General features: G+C 39.0%; 1 protein-coding gene across 8 annotated transcripts in view; it reads right to left on the bottom strand.

The window, feature by feature from the left end:
* ptprt (protein tyrosine phosphatase receptor type T) overlaps window positions 1–15,408 on the bottom strand; it is a 312,417-nt gene that overhangs the window by 222,877 nt on the left and 74,132 nt on the right. For all 8 annotated transcript variants that reach the window (XM_085158891.1, XM_085158893.1, XM_085158894.1 and 5 more), the window contains exons 3-7: window positions 6,421–6,581; window positions 5,430–5,540; window positions 3,697–3,778; window positions 2,221–2,336; window positions 1,295–1,469 (exon numbers count right to left, since the gene is read on the bottom strand). In XM_085158891.1, the coding sequence (XP_085015017.1) occupies window positions 1,295–1,469; window positions 2,221–2,336; window positions 3,697–3,778; window positions 5,430–5,540; window positions 6,421–6,581 (645 nt within the window). The remainder of the gene's footprint in view (window positions 1–1,294; window positions 1,470–2,220; window positions 2,337–3,696; window positions 3,779–5,429; window positions 5,541–6,420; window positions 6,582–15,408) is intronic.

The following is a 15,408-nucleotide window of genomic DNA, read 5'->3' as shown; positions in this document are numbered from 1 at the left end:
CTGTGTGCATATCACACATTTCTTATAGGTTTGAAATATTTCGATATCTCTGTCTTGATGCCTGCTTAATCATCCAGGTAAGGAAATCCCCAAAAGTTGATTCTGTTCATCTGAACATAGCGTTTTCAGTGGGAGAAACGTTTTGTCATCAAACAACCTCTGCTTAAGTGGGTGGCACAACACAGAAGAGCTAACTCGTCAGGCCACGACTCCGCAGTCTATTTACACCTACAGGCCAGTGGACACATCACACAGTGGACGTACACATCCTTGACAGGGAGGAACGCTGGTTTGACCAGGGAATCAAGAAGGCAGTTTATGTGTACTGTTCTGTGCATCTCTGTATCGAGGAGGGGGCCAAAGGGTACATCTTTCACCATTTCACAATGCTGTGATTGCACCCATGCCCCAACTCTCTGTGAATAGTACTCATGGAGTCGTTGTTGATCGATCGGCATGACAATTTGCATACTAATGATCAAGAAACTGACCTCTCAGACCATTGTTTATTCAGTGGGCTGGTTTCAGTCATTGTGCAAATGTGCTGTTTAAAAGATTGGGGAAACCTGCAGTCAGCTGAGACTAAAGAAGTCACTTGGATGAGTGACGAAACGTTTCTCCCACTGAAAACACTACGTCCAGATGAATAGAATCAACTTTTTGGGATTTGGATATCTTGAGTAGTTCTGTGAGTTGTAGATGACCCAAAAGGTTTTCTATCCAACATTTATCTGTAGTCCTGCTGAAGTACTGCTGTACTCTTCCTTTGACCTAATGAAGAAGAAACTACTATAAACTATTACAAAATCATATTTTAATTAGGTGACTATGAACATGCAGAGGATAAAAAAAAATTTTTTTTCGTATATATTTAAAATAACTAAACAAAATACCAGTATGAGTTTTGAAGATTGTGGGAAAGGGAGGGAATAAGAATCAACATACTGGGAAGAAAATGAACTAAAAGATGGACAAAGACGGGCAGAAACTGAGTGAATGAGGGCTCATTGTGAGTTCTAGGCACTATTCTCAAGTCTATTCAGTATTCTATCCTCAGCATTCTCACATCCCTAATGAGCAACAGCCAAATGCACACGCAACTACACAACCACAACCCAGGCTTGTTTCTCACTTTCTAAAGAAACTGTCCCACTTTACTCCATCCTTTCTTATCTGATTTGTTGAACAATGCTCTACTTATATCCATCAAAATTGCTTTCCGATGCTCTGGTTTTAAATGAAAGATAAATCATCTTGTTTTTGTAGTTTAAAGAAGTTAAACAGAGGAACGTACCTTTAACAATGAGGTCAGCATAGTTGGACACCCCAGATCCACCGTCTGATCGGATGACACACCGGTAGCGGCTTGTGCTGCGCTGAGATGTGTCGCCAACGCTAACGGTCGCAGAAAAACGTCTGTGGTTCACCACCCTGGTCACCATCAGGGCTGTGTCTTTACCATTCCATTGCTGCATGGTGGAAAAGACCAGAGAGTTTTCAACAAAGACTCCAAGTGTTTGCTGTCATTTTCTTTGCTTTGCGTATGATTGTGGTATCATACTGTCCCATATAGACCCCCTGGGTGAGGAGGGTCATTGCTCTCCTTTGGAGCATTCTCAGCAGTACATACTCATTTAGTGAAAACATGTAAGCTTGCCAATGCACATGGATGTAAAGCAGAATGAGTACATAGGCATGGCTGCACACAGCATATACACTCAGGCGCATAAACAAATCACACGTGCAAGGATGGAATCACTGGTGCAAAGCAGAACAAGGAGTTTTAATCAATTCTGAAATAGAGCTGGTAATACTGGGGATGTTCGCCAAACAATACTATAAAATAAAATTAAGAATAATATATGAATAATAACTTTATCTGTTATGTTGGCCTTTCAATGGTTTAAATTTGCTTTTAGTTTATTGAAAAATATATACCTGTTTATCCAATATGTCCATTAAAATTAAAGTCTAGGAAGAAGTTCCAGGTGTAAACAGCAGTACATACTGTAGGTACTGATGTCTATAAATGTGCAGTGTTGTTAACATTAGTAATACTGTTAGTACACTTTTTTATATATTCATATTTGTGTCCCCAAGTTGGGTAAATTGGGTAAATATGGTTTTGTTTGTGGTATTCTGTCCCTCCTATTAACAAACATATATGTATATATATATATATCCATTTATGCACAGTTTTACTAACGTGAACATACTCACCTGTAGCCAGAGTTTATCATGCTGAGACCACTTCCCACCAGCAGTACACTGAAAAGTAGCATTCTGGCCCACATTTACCTCCACATTCTGCAGGCGTAGAAAGTGTGGGGCTTTACCTGCAACACAGACAGCAATGTGCTGATGATATAGATATGTAAAAGTCAGGATAAATATAAATCCATTCTTCTTGGTCTTTTTTATACATGTTGAATTAAATGTTTTTGAAGTCATCAAATGCATATATAGTCTGCATAAACAAGTAAATTATTTAAATGATAAACAATATTCCAATTACCCAAAATAAACATGCTAATAAAAAATAAATTGCATGCTGCTCAAAGTGTTACTGTTATGCTAGCAACAAGAAACAGCACTTTCAGGGAAACCATGAACGATACTAATTCAGTTCTAGGAGAGCTTAACGTTGTCTGGACTACGGCAGAGAAATTCTGTGGCCATGAGACAGATGTGAAGGTCTGTCAGTGAGACAGACAGCTAGACACTGGGTGACTTTGGTCTGCCATTGAGACCAGCCTGCGACTGGTTAATTTCATTTTGACTGTCTGCAGACATAGATAAGACTAACAGAGTATGCATCGATCACTCAACAATGATAATTTGTCCTGACATTAATGGTCAGCTTGTTGCAAATGACAAGGGCAAAAACTTAGATTTGCTTCTTTTGAAAATCTTTCATTATTTTTTATAGTCATCTTTTTCCTCAGTCTTTTTAAAATGAAATTAGATTTTAGTTTTTTGAATTTGTAGTATTTATTTCCCTTACGCTGTAAATATGTTTGCTCTCTTTTTGAATAATACGATTAGTGGCTTGCAAAGGTGAACTGATTGTTTTGCGTCGGCTGTTCAAAGGAAAGATACAAGGCAGACAGAAAGAAGGGCTGAGGAGAGGATCAGCAAGAGAACCATGGTGGACAGACCGAACATAGATAAAATACAAAGATAATACTGGTGGAGTGATTAAAAATAAAATACTTTTCATTTTCATTTATAATCCTTTCAAAATGAATGCAATATCATTTATCAATGAACTTAGCTATACTGCTCTAATATGATGACTAAGTATGTTTTGATTCCTATCTATAAAATAGACGTAAAACTGAGTGTAAAACTTTGATTTCTGAAACAAAATAGACAGTTAATAGGAGCAGAATGAGAATGTCAGGAGTTGCAGAATACTGAGAAGGCAGGGTGCAGTAAGTAGACCTCAGACTATGGCAATAAGCAGTCCAGAGTTTTGTGAAGCAAAGTGTTTTTGTCACATTTGAGTGATGAAGACCCTGGGTCTGGACCTTCTTCCTTGCTCTCTACAATCTGTCTGCGACCCTCACAATCTGTCCTTTATGCTGTGTTTGTGTGTGTGTAAGTGTGCGACATCTTTAAAACAGATGATGCTCAGCAGGGCTACAGTTGTGCAGGGTCAACCATCACAACACATTCACAATCTCTCCCACTTACGGCATGGGTGAGCCAGAACTCGTATGTCATCAATGGCGATGAAACCTGGGTGGCCTTGGACTGAAACAGCTTCAAATATTACCTTAGACCAGACAGAAGAAAGGAAGAAAGAGATAAAAAAGAAAGGAAGAAATAATGAAAGAAATGCAAGCATTATAATGAAATTCAAAAATAAGAACTTTCTTTCACAAACTGGAACATCTTGACATCCCTATGAAGCTCATATGGGAACCCCAGGGGAGTTTTCCACTAAAAGTCAGCAACTATTCCTCTTTTCACTTCATCCCTTCTGTCTCCATCCTTATGCCAACCACATATGCTGCCTCTCCTCTGCCTTCTTCCTCTCTTCTTCATTTAAACCTCCTCTACTTTTCCTCATTTTCTTCCTCCCATCTATGTTGTACTTTTCAGACTTTTCCACCATCTCTCCCCATATTTTCTCTATATTTTCGCATTTTCCTCTATTTTTTCCTTCCTATTTTTAATTGCTCTTTTGTGTCTTTCTCATTTTACTCTCCCAACAGGACAGTCCCTTATATTTTCCAACAGAGTTTATGCAAACTCTCAGGATGACAACAGGGTGTCAGCAGGGCTGTCAAGGGGCCATGCACTCCTGACCCACACATATATAGACTCATACACACTACGCACGCTACACACACACACACACACACACACACCTCTGTGCTGTACTTGTCAGGATTCTCAGCAGTATCAGCGGCGACTCCCTCTGAATACTTAAGACTTCTGGGAAGTCTTTACTCTCCTCTGTTACTTCAAAAATAAATCCCTTTTGGCATACATATCAAGTTTCTAAAAGTCACAGTCACTTCTAAAGCTTTGCTGTATTAGCAACAGTTTGACAATGGTGTTTACAGTGTTGGTAAACTGAATTTAATTTGAAATTATAAGCATTTACAACATTATTTTGATTTGTGTAATAGCATGTCACTGTGTGAAATTGGGGTTTCTATTCCCAACTTGTGATTGCACATATTTGTTTCGCTGTATAAACAAAGACTGGTGCTGATTTGACCCTGATAAGCATACATGTTGTTCACAATTTACAGTTTTGTGTCTCTAATATTTTTCTAGTGAGATTTTGTCAGAATTTTTTTTTTTTTGATGCATTCCCACTGGGGAATGTCTGAATATTCAAATATCTAGAACTCTATGTTGATATTCCAATAACAAACAAATTATTGATCTAGAACAGTTAAGCAATTCAAAAGAGGAACTAAATTGTCTTTAAAATTTGTTTCTGCCCTCAGTGGCCTCCAGTACTCTGTACTGTACTGAGTGCTATTTCCCCCCAGGTGGTGACTCTTTATTAGGGAAGGAAACATGCACAGAGACACACTGACATTTAATTCACTTTGATTACCATTGTGCCTTGTATCTGTGTGAGACACAGGGGTGCCTGCATTTACTGAGTACAGCTCAGTCATTAGGTACAACAGAGTTGCTTTTGTGGAGCCTCATAAAATAACACAGCAGGGTATGTCTCTGTACCTTAAACCGACCAATACACACACGCACACACACGTACACAACAGAGAAAGTCATTAAAGAGTGACTGTCAAGAAATGTACCTTTTGTGCTCAACCTACAGTTAGATCCATGTGTTTTTGGACGATGACACATTTGTTGTTATTTATGTGCATCTAAGCCGTACAGTACCTAAACAATGTCTGTGAGAGTATGTCCAGAGGACGTGTGTGCATTTGTAGTACCTGATAGGAGTTGGGCCAGAATGTAGAAATGGCCAATTCAGCTTTCACCCAACCTTCAGTGACAGTATCAGAGGCATTCCACACTGGGTTACCCTGAGCACCTCCATTCACCTGCAGGCAGGGAGAGAAAAAGAGGCACGGTTTAATTAAAGCAGAGTTAGTGGATAAAACAAAGAAAAGGGTAAAATTAACAAACTGCAGTAAGAAAACTACTAATTCCAACAGTAACATGCTGTTTCCCATTATAACCTGACATATTGCATTTTACTGTGAATAGTTTTGCATTTTAAGCCGTGACTGAATCAATTGCACAAAGGTCTGCAGTCATAGAACTATAGAAGTTATAGAAGTCATCGTATGGAGACAGCTGAACATGTAGAGATTCTACTCAGGTGCCCATGAGTGCATTCGTACTTTAACATAAAAAATTCATTCTTGCAAGTCCATACCTACTACTGTTCTATCCCATGGCAGCTACTCCTAATGTTTACTGTTAGCTTACTTTAATGGTTGGTATTCGTAATCAGCTTTTGAGTCCATTGATAGAAGCAAGCCACAAATAATTCCTTCTTTCTAAAAGTCCACAAACTACATAAAAATCAAGAGCTCCGCTATCTAGCAGCGTATACTACAGCTAACTTGATCCCTGCTAAAAGGGAATAGATGATGGCTTTCTGTTTACCTACCTATCACTTATTCTCTTTCTCCCTCTCTCTCTCTCTCTTACTTTATCTCTCTTGGACACACACACAGACAGACAGACAGACACAGCCACACACACACACACACACACACACACACACACACCCACACACACACACACACACCCACACACACACACATAGATATTTAGTGCCGGAGGGCTAACTTCATCCCTCCTAACAGAGAACAGAGGTGTGTTTGTTTGTGTACATGTTCAAGTTTCATCAGGCCCTTCATATGTCAATCTACCCGCTCCCCCCTGTCATTCACACACGCGCTGAACACACACCTTGACATAGACATTGAGTGTGCCTGGGCTGGCTCCATCCCGGCTGGATAGAGAGTAAAGAAAGTCGATGCAGTGGGTGTCATTCTCCTTCAGGGTGGGCATGTACAAGTGAGCCTTCTGACCTGATGCCCGGCCTGAAGCGTTCACCACCATGAACGAACCTAGAGAAACAAAAATACAAAAATGACACTAATGAAATAGCTGTTGTTCCATTATCAATAATGAATCTTTCACTGAACCTAACAAAGTTGGTTAATATTAGGGCTGTGCGATATGACCAAAATCTCATATCATATAAGAATCCTATCGTCCTGATAACGATATAAATCACAAAAATGTAACATTTTCTGTAAATTCTGTGAATCTCGTGCAGCTCGTCTTGCGGGAAGTGTTTCCAGCTGCGCGTCATGTAGCTGGAGTCGAGTGTTTTAACCGATGCATGAAACTATACATTTTTAGACATAAGTTGCAACAGCCGCCGTTTTCTTTGTGAGTATTTATTACACAGCGTGCTGCGGGGAAAAGCCTGTTCTAACGTTTGAGTCTAAGGTTTATTTTTTAGCACCTGGCGGCTCTGTTTTACTTCTCATCCGTAAATAATCTGCTCTTTCATGTGATTCAGTTTATTTTGAAAAGTCTCAACAGGATCTTGAGCTTTATTGTGAAAGGTTTATGTGGAACATAAACAAGCCTACACACGATGCTGTTACTGTTGTTGTTGCTAACCACAACTCATAAAAACAGGCGCTTGTCCATCCGTAGTGTGGTTATATTAAATATAAGAGAAAGAGAGCACTTTTAGAAATTAATATAGCCACTACAGTGACCATCAAAACGATGAAAAAATATTGCCGTAAACAGTTTATTTTGCGACACCACGAAACAAACGATAGCGTAAAATGAAACAATAGACGTTTTTATATCGTCATCCGATATATGTCGTTATATCGAACAGCCCTAGTCAATATTGTGTGAAAAACATTTTCCAGGGTATGCGGAATTCAGATTTAATCTTCCACTTCTGATAACTGGTTCTTTTGGCTGCTTTGCTCCATACCATTCAAATAATTTTCAAGGTGTCATTAACATCTTGTTATGTGTACCACTGCATTTAGGCTGCAGCACAAATATCCACAAAGTAAACCCTGAGAATTACTTGGTTATTCATTTAGACTTGTTTTGTTTTTGTTTAAGCACATAAAAAAGGTCAACCCAGTTGTCGTACCACTATTACTTTTGCTGCACAAATAAACATCTTCTTGATGGATTTATCCTGTAAATGTAGTAATGACAGAAACGTGCAGCAACATGACTTTGTAGCCTAATTACTGTTGAACACACAATTAATTTCTAAATACTAAAACGCTGGAACACAGTTGACTAGCTTTGTGTGACATTCGCCAGATGCTTGATAAAGCAAAAAAAAAAAAAAAGACCTCAGGCTCTTTAATTCACCAGAACTGTATATCAATGTCTTAATGTATCCACACCCTGGGGTTCTGCACTAAGACGTAAAACACATTTTCTCTGTCGGCTCGTTGTTTAAGTGTGTTTTAGTCAGTGCTTTATGGAGCAGGATGGAGCTTTTATGGGTTGGCCTCCTCCATTTGGCTGACTGCCATCAGGTGGACTGAGAGTTTGAAGTGACTAGGATACTGGCAAGAAAAGGGAAAGAAGAGATACTGAATCAAGCAGATGTGACTCTGCACTTCTTGCGCATGTATGAAAATGTTCCGAATCAAAGTACGAAGAAATATAATGTGTGTAGGGGGCAGGAGCTTAAAAATACAGTGAGTCATTTCTTTAGGTTATTTAGTAGAAAAAAACAATATTGTACTCATAAATATGCATCAATTAGTGTTTAATTATGTATTCCAACAAGTTGATGCCTTCTCTTCAATGAATTTAAAGTAGTTTGAGGAAATTAATATGTTGCCCCTCCATCTTTACTGTAGTGGCCAGAGTTGACGTTGTCGCTTCACCTAATCCTTTTTATGTATGCTGTCACATACATTCGCATCCCAAATGTGGGGGAAAAGAAAACTCATGCAGACTCAAGATATGAAGATGATATCTATGGTTTATCTAAAAAGGAAGAAAAGAAACAGTAGGAAAGAGGCAAATGTGATGGTGTCTGGACAAAATGAAAGTAAGTACTGGCACAGCAGTGCTTCCCAGATTGAAGAAGCTGCAAAGAAAGAATTATTTTAAAAGTGATTGCCCACTTTCTGCTCGGTGTGTAATTTGACCTAACAGTCTAAATTGAAAGGCTTTGCTATCTCTTGGCTGACTAAAGTACAGTCACAATGTGAGAGCTAGTTTTAGCAGCCTAACAGAACCATTAGAAAGTTTTGTTTGCTCGATTTCACCTCCTAAGATTCCAATTCGCAAATATAATTTTCATGAGAGAAATTCATACTTTATAACTCAAATACTTGATTTTAAAGGCAGTGATATGATGTGAAGACAATAGATTGTAATGGCAGGGCAAACCCATACACAAAGTGACACATTTATAAGGACACTGACTTTTACTGTCACTGACTTTAATTCCTTGAAGATTACCATAACCTTAATCTTATCTGAATTCTGATCTTGAATAACACAAATACACATACACAGGTGCCTGAAAACGACTGATGCCTCAAAACATTTCATCCATTTCAACTCAATGGAACTAATCCACTCCGGCACTGTGGAAGTCTGAGAGTATGATGGTTAATGTGATGGTTTATGTGTGCCTGTGTGTATTGATATTGTTGAAGTTACGGTAATTTGATGTGGGCCTGCCTGACAGCTGAGGAGTGTGTCTCACTGCTGAAGTTAAATGGCGGTTTGTGTGTGTACGCTGCCTGCGTGCATGTAAAATTAATCTAGCCTGGGTTTCTAAACAGGTCTTTCCACAGCGAACTGGCTCTGATTACATTTCTTATTCACACAAACACACGCTCTCAATACTCCTTTTTTTGTCCTTTGATGCTCTGTAAAGCTCCTTCCACAGGTACTTTTGTTTATCTGCTTTTGTTTGTTTTTTGTTTGTTTTTTAAAGCAGACTTGAGTCAGTCTGACACTCAAACAACACGTGTGATGTCTGTTACCCAGAAACTTCTCTCACTATGACAATTCTCTGTGTGAAGGAAGCAGAAGTGTTATAATGTATCCACAAACACAAAAGGCACAATATTAAAGACCTTCACAGGTTAAACGAATTTATTATTTTACTACATTTTGCTGGGAAACCTTGTGTCCTGACTTTCTTGTGGATATTAGTTAGAAACGTGACGCACCAGTGTGTCCCACAACACTGAAAAAACTGCTCACGAAGCACTAGACGCAAAGAGTTGACCTGGCTTCCAAACACACTTTATCTCAATCTAATTGAGCACCCGAGGAATGAAGTAGAACCCCTGAGGCCCCACTCCAGAGAGTTGTGTCGGCATCCACCTATCATTGTATATTCACACATATGGAACAATGTCATCCAAACAAAACACACAAACAAAATGGATGCCCCCAGACGCCTATAAAAAGCTATTTTGATACAATGAAATATCGCTAAGACACCGACAATCATGTTTTCATTCGGTCACAAATGTCATAGCAAACACAGACACACTATGACACACAAAAACAAGTGCACACAGCCATCATTTCACACATTGTTTCCCAGGTGTGAGGTCAATCTGTTAACGTGACAAAAACTGATGAATCGGTCTACCGTGTCAACACGCACACACAAGCACACTCGAACGCTTACACGTACATCAAAATAACTGGGTCAACTCAGTGCAACAAACGTTCCAGCACATATTGCCGCATGAGACCAGCTGTTTTCACAAATACTGCTGAGAGTTTGAGATTTCACTTTTACTTTTCAAAAGCAGTCTGCATCAAAGGGCAGCAGACGCCGCGACTGTGTCTGTCAGCGGCTGAAGTGCCTTTGAGCAAAGTATTTAACCCCTGGTGCTGCTATGCATCTGCACTGTAATGTGATCACGTTCAAAATATTGTAAATAATGATACTTAACACTAAGAGAAGTATTATATTATTTTAATATAGTGGTAAATTGTTATTTGTACTAAATTACTCTAAAAAATTATATTATTAACTCTGATTGGTTAGCCATTTCAAGTCTATGAATTAATGACAGGTATAAAAAAATAATCTAAACAATTTGTATTTAATGTATGAAAATATCATAGAAGATCATTTTAAGGATATATTCTGATTTAACAGGAGCTTAACTTAAGATTTGATTGACTCAAATTATATATGACATATTTAACATCATATTAGTTTAATTATTTATGTTACTTTTTTGTAGTTCGGATTGTCATGGCATAAAATAAAAGATTATGATTTACCTGTGTAGGGAAACGACAGTTCCAGTACAATGTACAATCAAAAGCTGCCAAAATGTTAAGATTGTGGGGTCTAAAAATTTGGCAGCTCCTATATGGTGATCTATATGTGTATGAGTGTGAGAGAGAAAACCTGGGACACAAGGAGGTTCTTAGATAAATATCAAAGGTGAGTCATACAGCTCAGCAGTAATAAAATCTGGCTAGTTAACATGCAGATTGCTGCACTCTCACAGAGATACACTACAGTGACAAGTGTACAGTAGAAGATTCTTTAATGTTTTTTTTAGTACTTCAGTATTTTTGTGCATAAAATGGCTACAGTTTTGTAATTGTCAAAGGTTTTATTATAGTTTATGTTTAAGAGAAGTAGAGCACTTTCCTTCGATGATATTATTGGGCAACTCTTATTTAACAAGAAACTGGCTTGTGTAAAAAGAGGACAATGTTTCACTGTGCACCAAACTGCATATGTGTAAAAGAAAAAATTCAAATGTGTGAGAGAATATGCTTTTTCTGTGTCACTGACTTTCCACTGTTTGCAAGGGGTGACAAGAGAGTCACTCCTTTAAAAGGGCATAAAAATGGTTGTGAAGCGTGTAGGCTGCTGGCTAAAAATAAGAAACTATCTCACATGTAGAATGACACATTGCGACCTCTGTTGTCTGTGCGGCCCAAAGGAAAATAGTCAGAACACAAGCCTCCCACACTCTTACTTGTTGTCATTTACTAGAGACTTGTTAGATGCCATTTCCATATCATTAAAAGCTGCTTTAAACTGACAGAAACCCTTTATTCATCGCGATCATTGTAGTTTCCTCTTTCTCCTTTCAACTAAGTAAGGAGGGAGATAAAGGAGTATTTTTAATATGTAAGTTAAGAGTTAAGTAAGACTGCATGGAGAGTGCAAGACACTGGAAAGAAGAAAAGAAATGAGGAAAGAAACAATAAAAAAACATAATCTTTGATGTAGACAGGCTTTATAGTGATGACAAAATATGCTACAATATAAAATAGCATAATTTTCATTATTGTTAAGTTTATCACTTAAAGAAAACACTATGAACACACATACAAAGAGGCACACCCATATGTTCAATGTTTCAATGTCTCAATTGGGCCCTGCCATTTGCCTTTGCATCACCATCATCTCTTTTAGGTTAAGCCTCATTTGCCCTCCATATCCTCTGGTTCTTCATGCTTATTTGCTTCTTAAAAGGCTGATATATATTTAATTATTTTAACAACTTAAAATAGGCATATAAGTTTAAATTTCTTGTCAACTGCAAGCACAGAATTATGATACTGCATGGAAATAACTGAGTCCAAACTCACTCCCACCTACGCTCGGGTGGAAACCTTGGCATCATATGCACTGGACAGATTTTAGCATTATCTTTCAACATGCCAGGTTAACTTTTTAAATTATTCTTAGCCAAGCCATATTCTGTTCCTAAACCCAGCCACGTTTTTATGTCCAAACCTAACTAAACAGCAAGTAAAAACAAAAATAATAAACGAGGGAAACAAAAGTAAGCGCCTCATGAAAACAAGCCAGACTATGAGCAAAAATAAAGTTTCACAAAGGACTTGAATCTTGTCTTCTTCTTGAAGGTTTTGTGATTTACTGGTCTTTAAGTTGAAAGTGGTTGCAAATATCTCCTTAAGGCTTTTCTGTGTTTTTGCATTGGTTCAATGCAGGGCTAATGGACAGTTTTTGCGGACCATTGTCCATATGTTGTGGTAGTGTACTGTCACTAGGGGGCAGTGTCACAAAAAACTGTCTGTGGGCAGGCTCCTCCTTGTGCTATCGTTTGTCCTTCTGCTAGCTATAGAGACGTGGCAACATACAAAAGCTATGTCCCAAAACGTAGGCTGCATCGTTCGGGGGCCGCATTTGAAGGCCGATTACGTCACAGCCAGGCGACGAATGCTGTCCCAATTCATCAACTCCTTCAAATGCGGCCGACAAATGTGTCCTTCATTTCCCCGAATTTGAAGGATGGGTCGGGTGTGTCCTTCGTGGCCCACCATATCCCAGAATTCATAGCGCGGCCCAGCCAATTTCAAGCTGTGTCCCAAAATGTAGGCTGCATCCTTCGGAGGCCGCATTTGAAGGCCGATTACTTCACAGCCAGGCGACAAAGGCTGTCCCAATTCGTCGACTCCTTCAAATGCGGCCGACAAATGTGTCCTTCATTTCCACGAATTTGAAGGACACATTTGTCACATTTGTGGGTCGGGTGTGTCCTTCGTGGCCCACCATATCCCAGAATTCATAGCGCGGCCCAGCCAATTTCAGTTTCCAACACTGTCGGCCACTACTAAGTTTTAATATTACTCTTATCAATCTTTCTGGGTCACAAAATAAACTTTTAACATATTTTCAGGCGAGAAAGTAGCCGTGTAAACTTCAAATATCTGCTTGGTTTATCAAGACATCGCATATTTGCAAAAGTGCTCCGAAGATTTTGGAGACGTCTGTTACCCACCCGCTCGATATCTAGCCGTTGTTCAATGGTCACTCGAGCCGGCGAGAGCAGCGGACTCCCGGTTTCATTGTTTTCAGACCCCCCTGTCTGTCACTACTCAGGTTAAACATGATATATAAGTCACTCGGATAACTTAAAAATGTAATAGTTTGACTTTTTTCGGTGTTTTATTGCTTCCGGAGTAAATCAGTTTGGCTGAGATCAAAGTCATTAGATTATTAGATTACATAAATCTTTATTAATCCATCGGGTGGGTTCCTCCGGGATTTTCACACAGCTGAATAAATGTCAAACAGAAAACTGATTAAACTGACGGTCAAGAATTTACGCCAGTGTCCTGTTATATTTTAGATAGCAATGAGCAGATGGCTGAGTTTATTAAACTCCACCGACACAGCGGTGACGCAAATCTGAAGGTTAGACTGTCCCATTTCACAGCCTCGCACTTCCGGCCTTCTCGGTCTTCGAAGGACCCGGCCCACGTAGGCTAAGGCCGGGTCATCTGAAGGATGCAGCCTACGTTTTGGGACACAGCTAAAGAGCAGAAGTGGCCACTCTCCATGCTTTTCATATTGTTTTTGATACTTTAAGCTTTGCTCCTGTTTGCTGATGTTGTCCCTTTCCATGTCCAGCTCACATTTTAGCATATGCACCCTCTGTGCATCTATGGTACACAGATGCAGCATCATAAAATAAGCTTTATGCAGACTTCATTGATCTTTCAAACAGGATAACTTTACAGCTATATCCCCTCACCTTTATACAAATCTTCAGTGTATTTTTTTATTCAGTTATTTTCTTATAAAATGATGCCTCTGCTTTCCTCATTTGTTACTGTTCCCTTTTGTCTTTCTAACATTGTTTACTCATATATCCTCATATTTGTCACTGTCTTCATATTTATTGATCTTTCAATCACATGTCTTTAAAAGGCTGCAAGGGGTTGTTCTGTTGTCTGTGTTCATAAATATTGACGTGGATATTCACTGCAAGTTGAAGCATACTTTAGATTGCATACTGTAGATTCTATGCAATTTTTTAAGAAATCTTTGTGTCCTTGCTGGAGAATGAGCGATGGCTCGGTCCCCACCCTTACATCTCTCTTCACTGTCTCTTATCCTTGCAGTAATCTGGTAAGTGGCAAATCAATAATTGAAGTGCCATTATTGGGGCAATGGGCTAAGCCATAAATGCAAACAACTCATTTATCCATCTAATAGTGAATATGTGCTCCTACCATATTATCCTCTATACCTTTTTCACTCCATCCTTGTCTGTAACCTTCTTTGAAATCCACTTATAATCCATTCGCCTTTCTTCTAGCTCCCAACTTCAGTCTTTCTGTCTCTCTCTATCATCAGTGGCTTGTACACACAGACGCCTCACCATTAGAGTGACATTTACTTTCAACACCAGGCCGAAAGAAGCTTTTAAAGCATCAAAATCTAATTCATTTACACCTATTATAGCAAATAGAGCAGGTGGTGTGTCTGAATGTGTGTATTTGTGCAATTGTTTGTATGTGCCTAGGGAATTTTGTCACTCTTCACAGACCTCACAAATAGCTTCCATAATGCTTTTACATTGGTTTACATTGCGGCTGGCTAGCTCTCTTCATTTGCACAAAACACAAAAGCTCAATGTTGACACTTTACCAATACGTAGAAGCAAAAGGTGCAGGAAAAATCCTGATGACAAAGCAAATGCCGGCAACTTTTTCTCAAAAAGAAAACAAGAGCTTGCTGAGATTGTGTGCTTTTCTAAAACCTGGGAGTGTAACTGTACGATTCCCAGGGCAGCCAGTTCTATCAGTCTTGGTAAAATAGCACAGATAGGACCACACATGTCCTTTAGATGCAATAACAGGACATTTTCATGTCGTCTATACCTCAACAAGAAGGGCAAAAAGTAGTCTCAGTACCGTGAAGAAAGATAAGAACCTTCAATCTACATAATCTCCATGACAAACTTTTTTTTCACAAAACAATGGGGTTTTGAGGTTGAGACATAAAAGTCGCAACAAAGCAGAGAGAGGCGCAGACTAAATCGCTTTTTAATAGATCAGTTACATTCCCAGATTTCCTGTTGAAACATGACGTTGATGCAAGATGTTCACAGTACGATGTGCTCAAAT

The sequence above is a fragment of the Neolamprologus multifasciatus genome, chromosome 5 (genome assembly GCF_963576455.1).
Source record: "Neolamprologus multifasciatus chromosome 5, fNeoMul1.2, whole genome shotgun sequence".
Classification (NCBI taxonomy): domain Eukaryota; kingdom Metazoa; phylum Chordata; class Actinopteri; order Cichliformes; family Cichlidae; genus Neolamprologus; species Neolamprologus multifasciatus.
The sequence above is the reverse complement of the archived record's forward strand: the minus strand, read 5'-3'. Positions and strand labels throughout refer to the sequence as shown.